This window comes from Sesamum indicum, linkage group LG8, assembly GCF_026168435.1.
Source record: "Sesamum indicum cultivar Baizhima isolate 11 linkage group LG8, ASM2616843v1, whole genome shotgun sequence".
Lineage (NCBI taxonomy): Eukaryota > Viridiplantae > Streptophyta > Magnoliopsida > Lamiales > Pedaliaceae > Sesamum > Sesamum indicum.
The window spans coordinates 21,559,886-21,580,393 of record NC_142664.1 but is presented as its reverse complement, the minus strand read 5'-3'; the positions used below and the strand labels follow the sequence as shown (position 1 = coordinate 21,580,393).

The 20,508-nt window shown below is 36.9% G+C and overlaps 3 protein-coding genes across 4 annotated transcripts; 2 read left to right on the top strand and 1 right to left on the bottom strand.

The window, feature by feature from the left end:
* Positions 1 to 650: 650 nt before the first annotated feature.
* Positions 651 to 7,210, top strand: LOC105168341 (oxysterol-binding protein-related protein 1D). The gene is made up of 8 exons (XM_011088396.3): positions 651 to 1,643; positions 2,649 to 3,005; positions 3,375 to 3,462; positions 3,588 to 4,066; positions 4,986 to 5,141; positions 5,378 to 5,686; positions 6,004 to 6,348; positions 6,727 to 7,210. Exons 1-8 carry the CDS (start codon positions 1,110 to 1,112, stop codon positions 6,898 to 6,900), a joined length of 2,442 nt encoding a protein of 813 aa, XP_011086698.1. The 5' UTR covers positions 651 to 1,109; the 3' UTR covers positions 6,901 to 7,210.
* A 455-nt stretch (positions 7,211 to 7,665) lies between these two features.
* LOC105168340 (ARM repeat superfamily protein) lies at positions 7,666 to 13,011 on the bottom strand. Its single transcript, XM_011088395.3, has 15 exons — positions 12,544 to 13,011; positions 11,694 to 11,870; positions 11,488 to 11,612; positions 11,260 to 11,401; positions 10,747 to 10,896; positions 10,607 to 10,660; positions 10,406 to 10,501; positions 10,266 to 10,325; positions 10,072 to 10,146; positions 9,944 to 9,997; positions 9,753 to 9,854; positions 9,010 to 9,645; positions 8,767 to 8,865; positions 8,341 to 8,448; positions 7,666 to 8,102 (listed from the first exon to the last, which is right to left on the bottom strand). Exons 1-15 carry the CDS (start codon positions 12,940 to 12,942, stop codon positions 7,953 to 7,955), a joined length of 2,427 nt encoding a protein of 808 aa, XP_011086697.2. The 5' UTR covers positions 12,943 to 13,011; the 3' UTR covers positions 7,666 to 7,952.
* Positions 13,012 to 14,550: 1,539 nt separating this feature from the next.
* On the top strand, positions 14,551 to 18,426 carry LOC105168339 (Pyridoxal-5'-phosphate-dependent enzyme family protein). Of its 2 annotated transcripts, XM_011088393.3 has the most exons (9): positions 14,557 to 14,739; positions 14,819 to 14,932; positions 15,127 to 15,444; positions 15,817 to 15,859; positions 15,971 to 16,315; positions 17,042 to 17,171; positions 17,341 to 17,517; positions 17,603 to 17,836; positions 18,097 to 18,426. In XM_011088393.3, the coding sequence occupies exons 2-9, from the start codon at positions 14,930 to 14,932 to the stop codon at positions 18,098 to 18,100; spliced, it is 1,254 nt and encodes a 417-aa protein (XP_011086695.1). In that variant the 5' UTR covers positions 14,557 to 14,739; positions 14,819 to 14,929; the 3' UTR covers positions 18,101 to 18,426. The 2 variants fall into 2 exon arrangements, with proteins under 2 accessions (XP_011086696.1, XP_011086695.1); XM_011088394.3 differs by lacking the exon at positions 17,341 to 17,517 and having other exon boundaries at positions 14,551 to 14,739.
* Positions 18,427 to 20,508: the final 2,082 nt, after the last annotated feature.

The following is a 20,508-nucleotide window of genomic DNA, read 5'->3' as shown; positions in this document are numbered from 1 at the left end:
AGCCCATTTTATGAGTTTCCATTAGGTTTTTATCCATTCTTTTTGTGGTAAAAACTGACCAAAATATCCTTGAAAACTATGAATCATAATTTTATTTTATATTTTTTATTGACTAAGTGAATATTTTTTTTATATTTTTTAAAATTTTTTCATCCACTTCTTCCAATTTTTTTTATATAAATTTTTATGTTTTTTTTTAAAATACAGTAAGGGCATAGCAGACAATTTCATATTTCCATTCAAAAATTACATAATTTCATCAAATATCAATCTGTACTTATAATTTTTTAAACAACAAAAAGTATTTGTAATTATATCAAATTATAAAAAGGATGGTTGTAATTTATTCTATAAATAAATATATTTTCTTATTAATTGTTTTTTTTAATATTAATTACTATCTGAAAAATTGAAAATCGAAAATAAAAAGTGGCCAAAAAGCCAAATATTATTACTTCCAATAGTAGTCCATAATTGAGGTGAGAGTGAGACCGGAAAATCCTTTTGATGAATTACCGAAAACACCCCCGGTCAACATCAGAAGTCAACTTTCACGAAAAGGAAACCTGTCGCCCTCCTGCAAACCCATTTATGTCATTTTCCCTGCACCCAACCCATTTCACATTTTACCAGAGACCCCCAGCAAAATTCGCAGTCGCTGCCTCCGCAAATAGCACCACCACAGCGCACGTTAGCTGTCCCCCGTAATCATTACGCCTAACCCAAAGGGAAACCCATGCATTTAAATGCCTCTGCTTAACCTACGCACCCCTCTTCTCACACTGACAACACTCCCATTAATTGGATCTGCAGCTATACATACAGACACACTCTCACCTATACATACACGCGTTCCTGTATCTATTATTACCCGATCCGTTGTGAGACTGTACATATTTATATATATATGTATAATCTCATCGCTCACTGTTGTTTCTCATTCTTCTAATCTCTTGCTGCCGGTGCTGGGAATCATCATATGTCATATTCTCAGAGTTATCGCCCAATCGATTTCCGATCGGGTGTGAAGCTCCGGGCTTTCTCTCGCTCCGAAACGGTGTCGTCCGGGAGAGATCGGAGCCGATTCTCGTGGTGCTGGTGATCGAAGCATGAATCCGCTGTGCTGCATTGCTCCGGTGTCGGTTGAGAAGGATCGAGCTGTGGTGAAGTCGCAAACCCTAAGTCAGGAGCTGGTGTTTGAGAGTAACTGCTCTGATGAGAGTGTTAGGTGTAATAATAGCAACAATGTGATTCTGAGGCCGGTGAGTTTTAACTCGAGGAGGAGTTTGTCGACAAATGGGGGTGGTGGAGGAAGTGATTTGCACGCTGAGAAATGCGAGGAGAATGATGAGGTTAAGAGTGTGGCTGGGATTTTGTATAAATGGGTGAATTACGGGAAGGGGTGGAGGGAAAGGTGGTTTGTGTTGGAAGATGGGGTGCTGTCGTATTACAAGGTGCACGGGCCGGATAAGATTGTTGTGAGTTCGGTTAGGGAAAAGGGGGTGAGGGTGATTGGGGAGGAAAGTTGGAGGTATATGAGGAAGGGTAGTAGTGGGAGTGGGAGTGGGAGCGCTAACGGTCTCCGGGGAAATGGGTTTGGGTCTGGGAAGCGGTGGAAGCCGTTTGGGGAGATACACCTGAAGGTCAGTTGAGTTATTTTGTTTGTATCTGAAATGGGTATTTATGTCCATGATGTTACTTTGTATGTTCTATTAAATGTAGATAGGTCTCACAGTTTGCTCCACTGATGAAGAGGCTCGTCATTAAATATTGTGTGTATTTGACGCTGTGCAAGTGTTATTTTTATATTAACTGGCGGAAAGATGAAGCCTTCATCTTCCAAACCTGCATGCTTTTCGGCTGTCTTGGAGAATTTTAATTGGTCAGTTTATAGGATTCTAATTGGATATGGACTGCTTAGAAAAGCTATTAAATAAAAGGAAGTCATTTAGTATTTTGGTAAGTCATGGTTATGCAACTGAAGTACTAATGCTAGACGGAGAAGATTTTTTCTAAGGGTCTCTGGGGTTGTGCTCTCACCATGTTAAAAGAAATCAGTGAAAGTAATGAATTTGGACAATCTGGTTAGAATGAACTAGTTTATGAGGGGAAGAAAAATATGAAAAACTAAGGGCTCGTCATCTCAATCTCATCGATTCCTTATTTTTGCTCTACACTTCCGAGAATACACTCAGTGCAATGACAATAATTCATGTGGAATATGGATCTGCTGAAAATAGGCTCTTGCAATTTGGGAACTATTCTTAGTACAGACTATTTTCCCCTTGCTTACAGGAGAATGATAGCAGTGAAGTTGAGCAACAGGTTTCTTTTAGGTGCTCTTGGTTTATTTGAAAAATATGTGCATCCAGTCAACGCGTAACATAATTTCCTCGTGCCTGTGACATGTAATGAGACTACGAAATAGAAGTGTTGCTATTCTCATTCCCCTTTCTCCTGCCAGTTCCTTGTCTTAGCTAACTATCTGGTAGAAATTTCTGCTGTAAAGCCAGTTCTGGGTAAGTTTATTCTGAAGTAGACTTGTTATGGAAAGATATTTGCATCTACTAATGCTCACATTAGATCAAAGAAGATTGAAGCTACCATTTTTTTGCACCTCATTCTCTAGCCAACAATATCTTGAACAGGTTTCTTCAGTTCGGGCCAGCAAGTCAGATGACAAAAGACTTTCCATATTCACAGGAACAAAAACTCTCCACTTGCGTTGTCAATCCAAAGAAGACAGGGCTTCATGGATTGAAGCTCTTCTGGTTGCTAAAGATAAATTCCCTAGACTATTAACAAGCAACGACTTAGCACCCTCTGAAGAATTTGTTGTATCAACAGAAAAGCTAAGGTCACGGTTAATGCAGGAGGGCATCAGTGAGACAGTTGTAAAAGACTGTGAGTCTATAATGCTAGGTGAACTTACTGAGATGCAGAATCAATTGAAGACTCTTCAACTCAAACACATCTTGCTGCTGGACACATTAAGAAGACTGGAGGTGCACTCTTCATCTCTTATGTTTCTATATAGGGTAGACTTTGATATTTTAGATCCAATGCACTTTGTTGAAATGACAACGGAGTGAGTTTTTAATTTCATTAACAGTATCTCCTGGTACAAAGTATTTTTTCTAATGATCAGAAGATGCCTCTTTCTCCTGTTGGTATTGTTTATCCCTAAGCTGAGGCTATAAGCATGTTTTTTGTGTCTCCCCAACTTTGCTATCATTTTGATGTTACCCGACCATTGTGATCCATTGACGATTTGACGTAAGGTCTTAGTTCCTATTGCGCATCTATTCATTTAACTTTCTCTCATTGGGCTCGTAGAGCGTTTAAGGGTTCTAACACCAATTTTTTTGCTGCAGACAGAGAAGATAGAATTGGAAACAACTGTAGTTGATGAAACAAAGGGACGAGATTCTTGCTGTGGACAAGGCAATAGAAGGTTCAGTGGTAAGTTCAAATTTACGCTTGCATGTTTGATTAATCAAATGATACTGAATCATGTGTTTTGTTATGCTATGATAGCATTCACAGACAATTTGATTGCCTAATTCCTTTATTTGACATTGTTGCAGATTTCTATTCAGTCATGTCTGAGGGCAGTGCAAGTGACTCAGATGCAGATAATGAAAGCCGATATGGTGTGGATATTGAAACAGATGATGACGATGGTATCTTTTTTGACACGAATGACTTTTTGTCTGCTGAGTCTCTAAGAAGTGCTTCGTATCGGAGTAGAGATAATCCAATATATGCTCATAGCCCCTGGACTTGTGAAAAAGAATCTTCCTTCTCTAATCAGTTAAGCGAAGTTGGTATGGAAATAAAGGCAATTGAATTTCCATACATCAAAAGAAGGGATTATTTACCAGAACCCAAGGAGAAAGAGAAGCCAGTTGGGTTATGGTCAATAATTAAGGATAACATAGGCAAGGATTTGTCAGGTGTTTGCCTTCCTGTGTACTTCAATGAGCCTTTGTCCTCGCTTCAGAAATGCTTTGAAGACTTGGAGTACTCATATCTTGTTGACCGAGCATTGGAATGGGGAAAACAGGTCAGGTCCTCATCTGGAGGTTGCAATTTATCTTGTGCAACCACCTTCTTAGGGTTTTTGCGTCTCGGACAGTCTTATGTTACTTCTTTTGGTTGTTCAATGATTTTTGAACTTGCAAATTCTATTAAATTGATTTACATTTCCATTGGCATGAGATCCGTCTGGGTATTACTAAAAGAATCCAGAAGGTTATAAATTATAATTTACACCATGCTTTGGTCCTACTGCATTATATAGTTCAAATGACAATAAGAATTCAGAGTTCAAGTAGCAAGCAAGACTGTTATTTTACCAGCTTTTGTGAAGTAACTCTGGAAGGGTTGAAACTAGTTGCTTTTCCTAGTTCAAAGAGTTGTGTTGATGGCACCTTTAGATCATCAAACCGGCCTGATCAAATTGCTCCTGCACTAGGTCTGCAGGATTGCCTGGATTAAATGATTTCTTAATCTGATGCTTCATCCTGTAATTAAATGTGACGAATGCCCACATGCTTTGATGTGGTCTGGAATTTGAGTCTTCTGGAAACTATAGCTGACAAGCTTAAGACTTCCAGATAACAACTATATGAAAGTTACATTAGTCACCCAGAGGGCTATTTTGAAGTCCGTTGAATAGTCTCAGTTTTTTGCATAGGTTTTTGGTGTTGATTTGTTTGACTATTGAACTTGAATTCAGTGCTTCCTGATCCAGCTAAGAAGTATATGAAGAGCTCATTTCTCATATCCTGCAGTCTTTTCCACTTTTCTTGTACACGCTTAAATATATATGTCTTGTTCACATAATGGGTCATACTGCAATTGATAATTGCATTTTTTTCAGTTACAATTATAAATCATTTCTCATCTATAATCTTTTCGGCGTTTAAGGTTTCGTTGGATTTGTTGAGTTTGCATGCTAACACTGCTTTTTGCTTCTGCAGGGAAATGATTTAATGAGAATTCTTAATGTAGCAGCTTTTGCAGTGTCTGGTTATGCATCAACAGAAGGTCGACAATGCAAACCCTTCAACCCTCTCCTTGGGGAAACCTATGAGGCTGACTATCCTGATAAGGGTTTGAGATTCTTCTCCGAAAAGGTGTTTCTTCTTTATTCAACAAAACTTCCTCAATTCAGGGATTTCCTCTTTATTGTTGTTGTTGTTGTTCTGGATAATATAAACTTCTTATGATTTGGATGCCTACTTTCTGCTTTTCTACGATTAGTGTATAAGTCATAAACATGGAAGGTTGTATGTTGTGTTGTTTCTTTGAGATAAGAGATGACATGTCCCAAGGTCAGGATTTTTGGGCCAACAGTTTCTTTGTGTTTCAGGTTAGTCATCATCCAATGATTGTTGCCTGTCATTGTGAGGGTAGGGGTTGGAAATTCTGGGCAGATTCTAATCTGAAAGGCAAGTTCTGGGGCCGTTCCATCCAGCTTGACCCTGTTGGGATTATTACCCTTCAGTTTGAAGATGGCGAGACATTTCAGTGGAGCAAAGTCACTACTTCTATATACAACATTATAATTGGTAAAATCTATTGTGATCATTACGGAACCATGCGCATAAAAGGCAGTGGTAACTATTCTTGCAAGCTCAAGTTCAAGGAGCAGTCTATCATAGACCGAAATCCGCATCAGGTAATCTTTTGATCTTCAAGGGTACTCAAGTTAATCTTGAAGCCTTCCACCATCCCCCATCCTTTTCTATGGATGAAAGAATCTTGGAAGAAAGAGAGAGATAGTTGACGATTTTACCAGTATTTATGGGATATGCACATAAATTTGTTACAAATATTATTCCAAGCCAGTGGATCTGCTTGTCCTTTGAATTTCTGTTACCAGTGGAAGAAAAATGCATAAGCGAGGGTGCATTCCTTGGTGTCTGGCAAATGGCTTGTGAATTTGTCTCTCTTTTTATACAATACATTAAATTTTATTGATTTGTCAAAATTTAGGTTCATGGATTTGTGCAAGACAATAGAACCGGGGAGAAAGTGGCAGTTCTGCTAGGGAAGTGGGACGAAGCAATGTATTATGTGATGGGAGATCCAACTACTAAGCCCAAGGGATATGATCCAATGACAGAAGCCGTTTTGCTGTGGGAAAGAGATAAATCTGTTACCAAGACAAGATATAATCTTACACCATTTGCAATATCTTTAAATGAATTGACATCTGGTTTAAAGGAGAAGCTGCCACCAACAGACTCAAGACTGAGACCCGATCAAAGGCATTTGGAGAATGGAGAATATGAGCTGGCAAATGCAGAGAAGCTGAGACTTGAACAATTGCAGAGACAGGTGAATATTTTGTTTAACAGTCTTCCACCTGACATTATTGCCGTTGTGTCTACTCTTTTTCATTGAATAATTGTGTGGTCTATTTGGGAAATTGTATATACTTCCTGGTCATATGTGTATTGTCGTTTGCTCGAGTTACCGAGTATGGTTTGACCTTACTGAAATCCCTACTAAATTTTGTTTGCTTCACCTTTTCTTCAAAAGTTCGTTCAGTTTATGAGGGAGACTTCCAATGGTTGTTAGCATCATTACTCAAGCTGTTATTATAACTCACTCCTATAGTTTTGCCGGTGCCACTGAGAAGACTACAAAGCTGGGACCAGCGTTGCTGAAATAATTTGTTAATTATCTGATTTACTCAATGTTCATTTGTCGCAGGCGAGGAAGCTGCAAGACAGAGGCTGGCAACCCAGATGGTTCCGCAAGGATGAGGATGGTTGTTACAGTTACAAGGGTGGATACTGGGAAGCAAGGGAAAAACATAACTGGGATGGAATCCCTGACATATTCGGGCAGCCCTGTGATATCCCAGTTTCTGTAGTTGAAGAGTGAGCTTTCTCAGGTAAGGCATATACCCCAGTCAGCCATTTCCACAATTTTACGGACTCAAGAAGCACGGCCTTTCAACAAGAAGAAAAACAGGAAAGATATCAGGACCACCAGTTTTGAAGCCAATGTTGAGCGACACAAGAAATGTGTCAATTATGGGAGCGGTGGTCATCTTCAGATTGGTTATGATGCTCTTTATAGATTTGTCCTATGTATATTTTGATGGCAAGACAGACATGCAGGAAGAAGTGTATATGTGCTTAACACAATATTCTTCCCATTGAAATTGAGTGAAACCATGGCAATTTGGTCCTGCTGTCTGAACTCAACTGTTGATGCATTTGAGCAAAACCAATCTCAGGTCAAACCAGTTGCTGAGATCCAGGAGACCCTGTGCTGTGAATGAGCTAATTGGATCTCAAGCATTACACATCGTCCTGTCCGAGCTTTCCTTAGATGGCACAAGAGCTTATGTCTACTTCAGCAGCAGCAGCAGCAGCAGCAAATTAGACTGCCCTTGACAACATGCTGACTGATAGATAGATGATGCTTTTTGACCTTTTGAAATGGAAGTCTTCATGGTTCCACTTCCAGTTCCATTTTCAATTGAAAACGAATGAAAACATCCATCCAACAGAGTCAAATTATACTTGTATTTGATTTAGTAATTAATTAATTTATATTTAAATGGATTTTAGTTGAATTGAACACAAAGAAACAGATAATCAAACTTATCATATTTAATGCAACGAACAAGAATTAACAAGATTTAACCAAAATATTAATCCAATAAAAGTTGAATAAACCTCTAAGCATTTTGACTTGTGTTGTATCAAAGATGCCTGTGCTAAAATTTCTGGGGTTAGTCGACATGCATGCCGATATCATATACAAGAGAATGGAAATAATACCTAGACCGCTGACCAGGACAAGAAAAGTTGAATACCTGACAATCACCTTTTGATTTTCTTTTGCTAAATATTAGTAAAATTATAAACTCGATTGGAAAGGAAAGATAATACATAAAACGCCAGACAGGAGCAATGGGCTGGTCATTATTTCCATGCTTTCCGTCCACGGAATTGTTTGCTCGACCGTTGTTGTTGTTTCTTCTTCTCTTGGCGAGTTTTTGCTATCTTGGCTCTTTTTGCAGCAAGTGGCATAGCTTTCTTGTGTTCCTTTTGCCGATTGCTTAAACCACCGGTCTGTCCAACAATGAAAGATAAACACATTAGGATAGTATTTAGACATAAACTTGAATCCCCCATTATGATGCTTCTATGTCAAACGAAACCAAACCAAACCTCAGTCTCATAACAAGCCTACAGGATTCAAAATGAAAAAGCAAAAACAAATAGGACATCTTGCAGACAAGATGAAGAAACCAAACGCCAGGTTCTCACGTCAAGAGGAACTTCTTTAACAAGTGAAAAAAAGACATACCTTCTTCTGCTTCATAGCAGTCCGAGATTGGTATTTCCCTCTCTCCTCCCTCCCTGCTCTTATCAATGCCAATCTTTCTTCCTTTGTTAACTTCTTCTTTATGTTAGCCTGATATGCAGGATAAAATGCATGAGATGTGTCTTCACTACAGATAAAGAGGGCCAATTATGTGATTGAAAAAGAAATAAGAATTTCCAAGCTGATTGTCACTCAATTTTAAGATCCTCTGAAAACTGAATTGTCAGAGAAATATATATTTATTGTCTAGGATTGACATGTGCTACATGATGACACTGGTTAAGCATGATCACATCCACACATCAAAGTTGGAGATATTGACCAAACTATATCATTTTCATTAATTCCCTTTTTTTGTACTGATGTACTGGATAATCAGCGGTCTGCTACTTAAGAATCCGAACTCACCTCAAGTTTGGCAGCATCAACCCTCTTGGTGCTAAGTTGGTCTGAGCTCGGAACCTTGAATCCGTGCTGAGTTAAGGCAGCCCTAGCCTCCTTCTTAGCCTAATCATGAATGTAAATGAGATATTATCTCCGCATCGGAGTATGAGGGAAAACAAGTAAGACATTGCTTGATCGAAACAGAAGCACTAGTTATCGAAATCAATGTCTACTACATGCTTGATTCAGTATTAAGAAGATCCAAACCTTGAGCTCTTTTATTCTTTGAAAGTCCTCATTAGAAAGAATGCCATCATCTGTGTTAGAAGAGGTGTTCCCGCTAGCTCCAGCTAATTTCTTCAGAGCACGAAGACTTTTACTGGCTGCATTCAGCTGTCCCTCAAAATCAGCAAACTTCCTTTTCTTTGCTTTTGATTTAGGATTCGTTGCACTAACAGCATCAGTTTCCGGTAAACCCGACTTGTCATTCTCCTCATCAGCATCTTCCTCGCTCTTCTCTTCATCACTGGCGTCATCAGCATTGCAATTATTATCGTCTTCATCAGACACTTCATCATCTTCAGCACTCCCACCACTGTCATCATCCATTTCATGAGCAGAATCACTGGAGTCACCAGATTCACATTCAGAATCATCATCACTTCCAACATTGCTATCCTCTTCAGTAAGACCAATGCCATCATCCTCTTGACAATCATCATCTGTAGAGGAACCATAGTGCTCCCCATCTAGGCCCTCATCGCTATCACCATGATCATCTTGTTCCAATAACTCAACGCCTGGGATGTCGCTAGCAACATGCACCTCACCAAAGGCTTTAGGTCGGGCCTTTGGGTCTGCAGGCCGACCTCTATCCTTCTTGATCAACAGTGAAGGGCAAACCTGCACGAAACTTCATCAGTCCTCCAGCACAAGAATTGCCTATTACCATAGATGATATTATGACATATATGCCACTTGACAAGCAGAAGAGAGAAAGAGGCATGTACCTCTCTAAATAGGGTAAGAAGTGAACGAGCAGCTGAAGAAACTGCTTTCTCATGTGATTTTCTATATAAGACAAGGTCTTGCAGCAAATCCTCGGTCATCAACTGTAAACAGAAAATCACACATGAGACACTATGACAAATAAGAAAAGAAGTGGACCTAAAACATACTTCAATGCTATCAGGGAGTTTACCAAAGGCATCCGTAAACATATTTCTCGCACCACATTCAAACCCACAGAGATGGCCTGTAAAATGATAATAGGAGTGTAACTAAGAAACAATTAACATAGAAGAAAATTCTAAACACACACAATGGTACCTCAGGGCGTGATCGATCATGTACAAATTGGTTAACTATTTGCTTAAACAACGGTTCAACTGCATCAGGTGGTACCTAATAGAAAAGAACCAAAGGATCAGTAATATCTCTTGGAAGAACGAATAACAACAGAAATCACTAAGGCTGACCAAACTTTGGTAAATAAGAATAAAGGTTAACATAAAAGAAGATACCATGTCATGGCAGGCCTGAACAGCTGCTGCAAGTAGATTTGTGACATCTCTCTGATGTGGCTGCAAATGAATAAAAGAAGACTTAGCTAATAAACATTCAACATCATTTGCCTCTTGAGAGTAGTAGCACATTAACATACCTGGATATATTTCTGAAGGTAGGGGTAGAAGTTTAACAAAATCAAGTGGTGAAGACCAACGGTTCGGGCAATAACTTTAAGAATCATCATTTTTACCTGCAAGAAAACAACAGAATTTTGAAAAGATAAGTGAAGGACAAGACTATTACACAATGGCACAAAGGATCTGATGTCAAAGTTATAAATATGAACAACAATTACCTCAAACCTTTCATTGCTAGCTTGCAGGCGAGAAAACAGCTTTTCAGCAAATCCCTGCATGCAGAATTTTTATTCAGATCTGATCTGTGCATCATGCCAGAATATATTACAGAAGAGACAGAAAAGTATAAGGCAAAAACCTGTGCATCTTTCAAATGGTTTAGTGGTGAGTAGTAGTTTGAGTTAGTTTTCTCAGATGATATTCGCTGCTGTTTCTTCATGCTACGGATAACACGCTGGAGCTTTGCCTTCTTTTTCTTTTTGCTTGATGTTGTGCCTTTGTGGTTTGCCTACACGTTCAAAAATAAAGTTATAAACAGTGAGGCAAACACGTCAGCAATAAAAAAAAATATTAATATTATTTACATCATTGCCTTTGTGAACCAAGCAGAAAAAGCACTGATGTCTCAGATAATGATTCAGACAAAGTTTGCGAAGAAGTTTAGAAGGATATCCATAACTCAAGAAGAGACTGGTGTTATTAACTAAACCAATCTTAGAGAAAAGCAACGAATTGGAAAATTTCCAACTAGAGTCAAGTTAAGTGATCGGAAAGATGAATGTTTCCCTGCAATTCATAATCACAAGGTTGGCTACTCTCGTCCAATGAAGCAACAAGGGCAGATTCCAAGTCACAAGAATGACCAACCAACCTTGTAGATCGCTTCTTTATTCAATACTATTTGAGGTTGTTCAGTAGCTGGCTCATCTTCACTGCCGGAATCATCACTATCATCATCATCATCTTCAATCTTCTCAAAATCAAGAAGAAAAGATAGGGCAGCAATCATGATCCTGAGAAACAAAATATGTTTCAGATAATTGTATGTCAATTAGAGATATGGAACCCATCAAGCAGAAGTAAACTGCAGAATTCCAACCTTGATGAAGAATGAAAACATGCCATGCATATAGCATTTGCCGTCCTGTCATCAAACCAGACTTTCCTCCGATGAAGATCACACAGAGTAATAAGTGCTCTCTTTGCTTTCGCTTCTTCCTCTTGCTAATTTGCCACACTTTTCATGCATTAGACAACTCTAAGAATAATGAATACATGAAGAAATTTGCAAGCAAATTAATATACCTGCAGCATTCCAAACAAAACATTCTGAAGCGCCCTATTCATTGGATCGTTTTTATGCTTCTGGTTCATGCGTCTAATACTATGAATGACGTGGGAAAAAGCCAATTTTTTCAATGCCCTATCCCCCAATGTCTGAAGCTCCATGAATACTACAAGTGTCTCTCTGATATCAATGATCTGAAATATACAAGAAATCAATCCGCAACAGCCATTGCAAGGCATAGAAACTGAACATAAAAACTGTCCTTCCTGGCTATACAAATATAAAGTAGACATTTCCACTAAAATATGATTATCCAATACTTAAACCCTGCAGATACAAACACCTAATGTACTCCATGCCACAAAAACCTCCTATACATTCCACATGTCCCATGACATATGCTGCTATGCATATTTTCAATATCACACTCCATGCCACAAAAACCTTCTTCTATATATTCCACATACCCTGTTACGTCAAAGTACTTTTACCATATCACACTCCACGCACCAAAAACCTTCTTCTATACATTCCACATTTCCTGTCAGATATACATATGCTACCATATCATCGACTTTTTCTCCACTCTATGGCCCGTTGTGACAATCATGAAGACACTTAAAGTGGCAAGATAGCACATAAGAATGATTTATCCTAAAAATAAAGTAGAATACAAAAATTGTATAGCTAATTAAAACAGAAGCGTCCGCTTAAACTGGTAGATGATACAATCAGACCCAAGCCAAAAAAAAAAAAACATAAACGAAATCCCAAGAACAGTGACAAAAACCAAACTTTCTGGCTCGGAATACACCAATCTAAATAAATATCACTTCAACAAATCAGGGGGAAAAAATAAAAAAATACCTTTCGGTTAATCAAAAGAATCAGAGCTTGTGCCACATGCACCCTAAGTCCCGACGGCAAATTCCGGGCAGAAGATTCCAGAAACCTGACCAATTCATTCGGGTACTGAGCTAATTCTTTCGGATAAAACGGAGTAACGTGGGCTAAGAACATAGCCCGATCACCCAAATCCTTTGCCACGGTGGAGTCAGCAGCAATCCCACTGAGTGATGTGAAATTCAACGCAACTTGCTGCTGGAACAGCTCGAGAGATGACTTAAATTGTTTGTATATCAAGGTTAGCTCCGAACTATAGCCTTCAGGATCAGATTTCATTTTGGATTGAAGGCTCGGAAGGTTGAGCTTTTCTGAGGTCAGTCCGGAGGCGGATATCGAGTCCGCGACGAGGTCGGGGGCCATTGCCGACGTCGGAGTTGGAGGGTTTTGGGAGGGGAAGCTGAAAACCCTAGAAAAACCCAAGAGAGACAGAGAATGACTTAATTGAATAGGTTTCATAAAAGCGCTATTGGGTCGGTGAAGGAGCTGCATTAGAAACGCGACAGCGATTTTCCTTGCATTAGCTCCTCCGTAATGTATTTTCCTTTTTTTGGTATTGATGGCCAGCTTTTCTTTTCTATTTTAAGTTAGTAAAAAAGAAATAATTAATTACTTAAGTTTAAGTTCGGACCGAACACATTATAGTTCAAATTTATTTAAATATTATCGAGTTTGAAAAATTAGATCTAATTTAAATTGATTATTGATCTGATCGGGTTTAAGTAAATTTTAACTGAATCAAATATAAGTCGAATTTAAATAATTTGATGCTTTTAAATATATTTATTGTTTTTGCCGGATGAACCGAGTTTGAAAACTATTAAATAAAAAATTGTGTTTAAATTTAGTTTGTTAAATTTAATAAATCAAATTCAAATGAGTGTATCAGTATTGAGCTTTTGATTTATTTTTTTAGCTTTATTTAAGTTTTATAACATTTGATTTTAAAAATAAAAATGAAGAGTACTTTCATAAATAGCAAGAAATGGAAATTTTTCAAAAAGAATAATTTAAGGTATTATTGATACAATGAAAAAATTGGTTTAGTGGTGTTAAAATGAAATGTGAATTTACTTTGTTAATTATTTTTTTATAGTGAAAGTTGAAAATTATTTAGATTTATTTTTATAGATAATATAAATATAAATATCGTAAAGCACTTGTTATAAAAACAACATTTAACTTTTACTTAAAGTTTGATTTTAATTATGTCGAATGTGTACATGAACAAATACATGTTTGGCCAAACAAATCATAATAATATTAACAATAATAATATTGTAATATTAGAAAAAAATAAATAATGAAAAGAAGAGTAAATTACGTTGACACATATAAATTTAGGTCAAATAATATAAATATGCCCTGTCTTTTATAAAATTACAATTATATCACATGAGGGGCGTTTTAGTGTAATATATTTCACGGATTGTTTGTGTAAGCTTTGTTATAAATAATGTAGTTATAATTAGAAAATTTTGAAATCCATAAGTATATTACAAAAAAATTCAAATTTAAGAGGAAATTAAAATTCTTTTAATTTAGAATTAAATTGGAATAAATTCAAAGAATTTGCGTTGAAAATTTAAAATCCATCTATCCAAATAGAATTTGACCTTATTTTGTATTTGTTAGCGACATAATATGATTTATCTACAAAAGGGCATAAATGCCCTCCATTATAAATAAAATACCAACCATGCACCCAAGATCCGTGCCCTATTGATCCGACCCTATCAAGAAATTGAAAAATTAGGACTCGATCATCTAACAACACCCAATTAGAGATGACATCATAATTCAGTCTTATAAATACATTTATTGTAAAAAATTTCGACTGTCGTTTTTCAATATTAAATATATCAATTTTAAATATGTTATCTCAAATCCAAATTAGAGAGGTCTGAATTTTCGACCCAAATCAATATTAGAATGAAACTAATGATAACTAAAATGGGAGGGGAAAAGTTAAAGACTCGCTTTAATTTCAAACAATGCTAGTTCTTAGAATTCGCTTCGCCAACCAACAAAGAACTTGTTACTTGTCCATAGTAAATTTTCCCAAAATGAGAGGCTTCCCAAGCCAACCCTCATTTCTTTACTGCAGATAATTACATCATCTTCATGGGAATTCAGTAGCTACCAAGAATTAACCAACAGGTACTTCTCCTGCTTTCCTTCCCCTTTTTACATTTGGAATTTGTACAAGTAATGAATGTTTTTGCGATTTGTTTTCCAGTGAAATGCGTTATTCATAGTTGGTGAACTGTAGTATCTCTTTTTGTGGAGTTCATCTTGAGCTTTTTCTATGCTTGAGGCGTTCCTGAGCAGCTTCAACTGTTGAAACGAGATGGTAGGGCCCTTTTAATAATTTCTCATTGTTCAAAAGGATTGCTGTAAGTTGGAAGTGGGAAAAAGGCGTATAATAGCACCGCCCATCAACTGTTTTTGAGTACTGATTATGTATATGGGCTATTATGTATGTGCATGTGAATTTGCATTGGTTTTTTTGAGCAAATCCTTATCACTTTAGGTTGTTTGTTTCAGGGTGTTTTGAAGCATAATCCTGTAAATGATAAACTTGTGTTGAGATTGCTTGATAGACGGTGGGCTTTGAACAGCCCGGATGCGAAAATTAACCAGATAATGATTTTGAATCCAAAGGAAGATGGGTTAAATGGGGATGTTACGTTTCGCAATATCACCCAACCATGCCTTGATGAAGGCATAATGAAGAAGAACCAATCTTTTCCATCTTTCTATGTGGTTAGGGATGACTTGTTGCATCCTTTGGTGAATGGTAACAAGGCGAGGAAATTGGACGCTCTGCTTCCCCTCCTTGAGGATTATGACGCGACTGATGTGGTGAGATTGGATTGCCTACAAAGTTCCTGTGGTGTTATTTAATTCGGAGTGGATCTAGGTTGTTCCTTGATGATAAAGTTTGCAGCCAAATTTCAAAATTTTGACCAACTACACTTTGGAACATTTATTCCTGTAAACACTAGCACTGTCTTTACTGTGTGATCTGAGTTATGATGATGAAAGTGATGTGCAATGCACTATGAGAGTTGTGTTTTGCAATACATTCGTTTGTCGAATTGCTGCATAGAACTACTATGTCAAATAGTAATGTAAAACTGAGAATTTTTGTTAAAAAATTTAGAGTCACCCTGAATAATTATGTATCTCTGAATATGTGTAAAATGAAATGACATCCTTTTGGGAAATTTCTAGGTTACATGTGGGGGCTGCCAAAGTGCGCACACTGCAGCTGTTGGTATGTTATGTTGCAGTCAAATAGGACATCCTTATTTCCGGGTGTTTTTCTAGTCTTTTAGTTACGAGCAAGGATAATGCAGCTCTAACCATTTATTTCCACGTAATGCAGCTGTGTCATGTGCAGAGAGAGGATTGAGGCCACACTTACTTCTTCGAGGAGAAGCGCCTGAGACTCTAACTGGCTACAATCTTGTTTCTACATTATATGGAAATGTGGTTTATGTTCCAAGATCTTTATATGCCAAAAGAAAAGAAATGCTCACGAGGCATGCTGAGTCAGTGGCAGGCCGTGATGGATCCGTTATATGGCTTGATGATATATTGGGGGCTTCGTCCAGAAATCATTCATCTGGGAAACAGAACTTCTCCAAAGCAGATCCTGTCAAATGTCCTGAAAAATCAAGAAAAGTTGTCGTTATAAACGAAGGTGCAGGAGATTCAGTTGCATTACTAGGTACTTAGCATTTTCAGTTATTGAAATTGTATTTTCCTCTTCTTCTTAATGTCCAGTCATTTACCATCTTCCCCTATTGTAATGGTCATTTCTTGTTCAAGAAATAAGAAATTCCCATTTTGTCTCATGTTACCATTTCACATGTCCTGGAGCTGTTTATTGTTATAATTGGGTTTCACTTGTTCTTTTTCTGTGGTGTCTCGGGATGAGACACACTGAACATATTTATGCCTAATATAAGATAAACTGCTCTAACATATCTTGTCATGTTGGAAGTCTGATCCATGTTTATTCAATTTTCAAAAAAATTTTAGTTTACCCACAATGTCTTGGAAGGTTTCTGACTACCAAAAAGTTGACTTTCAATTTTCGAAAGCCTCGAGTGAAAATGAAATGTAATGCTTCCGTGATAGTTCATTCTCGGTATGTCTCAAGTGACATAAATGTGTTTTCAGAGTTCTTCAGTAATCACACCTGTTATTGCTGTTTCCATTGCATCATTTGCTTTGTTAGCTATTTCTAATGCTTGAGCAAGCACACCCGTTTGCTTCGTTTTAGTTGTATATTTCCTATCTTCTGTCTACTCCTGTTCTGTAGTTGGTAAGATATTGCACGCAGGGTTGCATCTGAAACCCCACTCTTATTTTTCCACTGTTTAGCAATTGCATTGTACTTGTGCGTGTCAGATGCTTTACTGAGACATTAATGACTTATGATTTCTGACAGGCGTCGTGCGTTTGATACAATACTTGTCCCAAAACCACTTGTTTGGAAAAGATCAGGCACTAAATATTGTTGTGGATGCTGGCACTGGGACAACAGCTGTTGGTTTGGCTCTTGGAGCTTTATGTTTAGGGTGAGCCGTCTATGTTTGTTCTCGATATGCTTCGAGTCGTCTCTATCTACTATTACTCCTAGTTTAGTTTCTGCTTTGAAAACCACTTGAGCCTCATTTTCATTCTGCTGAGGTATACTAGCAACTTACAACTTCTCGTTTTTTTCTTTGGTCCCATTTCGGAAATCAGACTTCCATGGGAGGTAACGGCAGTGATGCTGGCTGACAAAATCAATGCCTACAAAGAAAAGGAGCAAAATTTGATATCTGAATATCTTAGAAGTTTTATGTCTTCTGCTGACGGCCTAGACCCAAGCATAGTCAATGCCGAAATTGTGCAATGGGTCGAGCGCAGCTTACCTAGAAAGTAATCAAGGAGTTGATAGTTCACATTCCTCACCCTGATACGCATTCGACTTTCCAAATAACAAGGACTTTTTGCATCCTTGCAGGTTCGGGAATATTTTGAAAGGCGAAGTTCAAGAATGCCAAAAAATAGCCAGGCAAACTGGTATTCTTGTGGATCCGATATACACTTTGGCTGCTTGGGATATTGCAACAAAACTCAGCCAAAACATGTTAGAAGATAGGAAAGTGGTGATGCTTCACACGGGAGGAACGCTGGGGATGTTCGGCCTAGCCCAGCGCTACAGGTCTTACTTCAAGATACCTGACGAAGATTTCAGGTACAAGTCTAACCATTGATGCAATGATAAATTCATATTTCAGCTTTAACACTATAGTGCAGTCAGAAGGCTTATAGTAAAAAACCATGCAAATCTTGAGAAAATCACTTATTGTTGCATATTTGCGATTTCTGAAACTGCCAACTGGAATGCAAAGATTATCGTGTATAAACTTCTCATTTCATCGACTAAAACTCCCGTTATCATGGTCACCGAGTCGCTTTTAGTTCTTTTCTTGTATTTGATCGAGATTATCGCAGGTAAACTGCTGAACGGCAACCGAATCTTGTGTCTTTTGGTTCAATCCCTATTCAGATTCGGAGGGTAAGCTTCTATGGATGAATGCTTCCGGTGGAGAGGTTGCCCAGTTAGGATCATCGTAATGGCAAGCTATGATGGAATTCTCACTCAATCAAGTCAGATTTATGCTCAACTAGATGATGACAATTTGTACTTTCACATACCTTCAAAATTTTCGAATGCTTTTACATACGAGCACAAGCTATCCAATGTCTTCAGTATTTTTAAATATTCTTTGATACGAGTATAAATTATCTATTGATAAAATTGTGTACAAATTACAAAATCCACATCTACTGTATGTTGAAACTGATAGAGTTTTCGTTTAGACAACAATCTTGATCGACACACATGATCCCAGTCACAATGCTCCTCGCCCGCTCCCATTTTCTCATTTCTATATCAATTAAAATGTTGTCATACGAAAGTAAGAATTTCAAATGATTCTACATAAAAAAAATTTAAAATTTATCAATATTCAATAAAATATTATTTGAAGGAAGAGTTGAAGTAATTTGAAATTCATAAATTCAAAACCATTATGTCTAAATGTAACATTAATACTGATTAATTAATCATAAGATTAACCTTCCTTCACCCATACACAGGGTAAATACTCTAACCTTCATCTTTGCTTCACACTTCCTATCGTAATTTTGTATTTTATTTAACTTATAACACCGAACGAATTATATTATATATATAAGAGTTAATTATACTTAAATTTTATCAAAAATATAAAATTATGCTTTCTTCTAAAGAATTATTTAAGTAATACTTACAACATTTTCGAAAATTCGTTCTTTACACCTTATACATTTCCTTTATGATTTGTATAAAAAATAGTGACGCTAACAAAAAATTTACATAAATTTTTAATTTTATCTCTCATTTAACATTTTTCATATTTGTTTTTATACTTATATAGGGAAAAATATAATATATATGTGAATGAGGTTAACATACTTATATTTTTTTTTCTTATAAGTTCAAAAATATAACATTCGAATGTAAAATGGGGGGGGGGGGGGGAATTGAATATTTATATAATTTTTTCCTAACGTCAGTATTTCTCGTTCAAACCCTAATGAAAGGTAATAAGGTGTAAACAGTGAATTTTCGAAAGAGGTGTAATTATAATTTTGCATTTTCAAAGGGGGTTTAAGTGTAATTAACCCTATATATAATACTGTGAATTACACTTAAACCAATCGTATCTAAAAATACGAAATTATATTTTTCTCAAAAAAAAAAAAGTGTCTATCATACACAGAATTAAATGAAATATAAAATAACAAAAAAAATGAAATAAATTAGTGCAACAATTATGCAGTTGAGATTAATTAATTTCTGACAGTGGATCAAATATTAAATTCCTCAAAAAGAGATATAAGACACACACAACACACACACACACGAGGTGAGTTTTTTTTACTATCTTGGAAGTAAGAAAAGTAGCTATGGCTATGACTATGACTATGACTGACCCACATTGGTTTTCTACAAAAATATTAATATTTATTTATGTATTATGCATGAAAACATTCTTGGCCATGGTGAAATTATTTAATTAAATTAAAATATAATATTTAACTCGAAGCATGTCTGGCTACAAACCCTTCTCATCTCCATAACCACGTTTTTAATAATTGTTATTTATTACAGCAACGTATGACACGACACGACACGACAAGAGTCCCGAGATTCAGTTGACTGTGTTTTATGGTAGTAGTGGAGCATGCACTACTAGGTATGGTGGTGGCAGGGTGCAGCCGCCCGTTTCAGCCGCCAGTCACGGTGGCTATTGGCCATTGGACGGCGGAGGTGGTGGTGGTGGGCAGCACCACTCCTGGTAACAAGGGAGGCAAACATGGATGCATGGTCCTTTTTGTGTTGTGTGAAAAGAAGAGGTGGGAGTGGAGTGGCCTTTTAACTGTCCTTTCTCACTGCTAATAACTATATATATATTTATATGTATGGTAAAAGTTAGGACAATTACGAGATAAAAAGTATGGACATGTTGTGGAGTTGGAAATTCTCACCAATATTAAATTTGACGGAAATATGCTTATTATGTGAATGGTGTTCATAATTTAAGAAAAAATAAATTATATAAAAATTTTTATGTTTTCAAAATTTAGTTAAAATTTTTATGTTAAAAAAATAGGTAAATTATCCCCTATATTTTATAAAATACAGTAAAAAATACCTCTCTCTGTTAGAAGCTAACAGAGACTACACGACACTCGTCTATTGTGTGACTGAGCCTCATTTTTTTGCCCTTTTTGGGTTTATTTTAAGTGTATAATGTTTATTTTGCCCCTTGCTTTCACATTTAAATATGTTTTAAATTAGTTTATTGATATTATTAT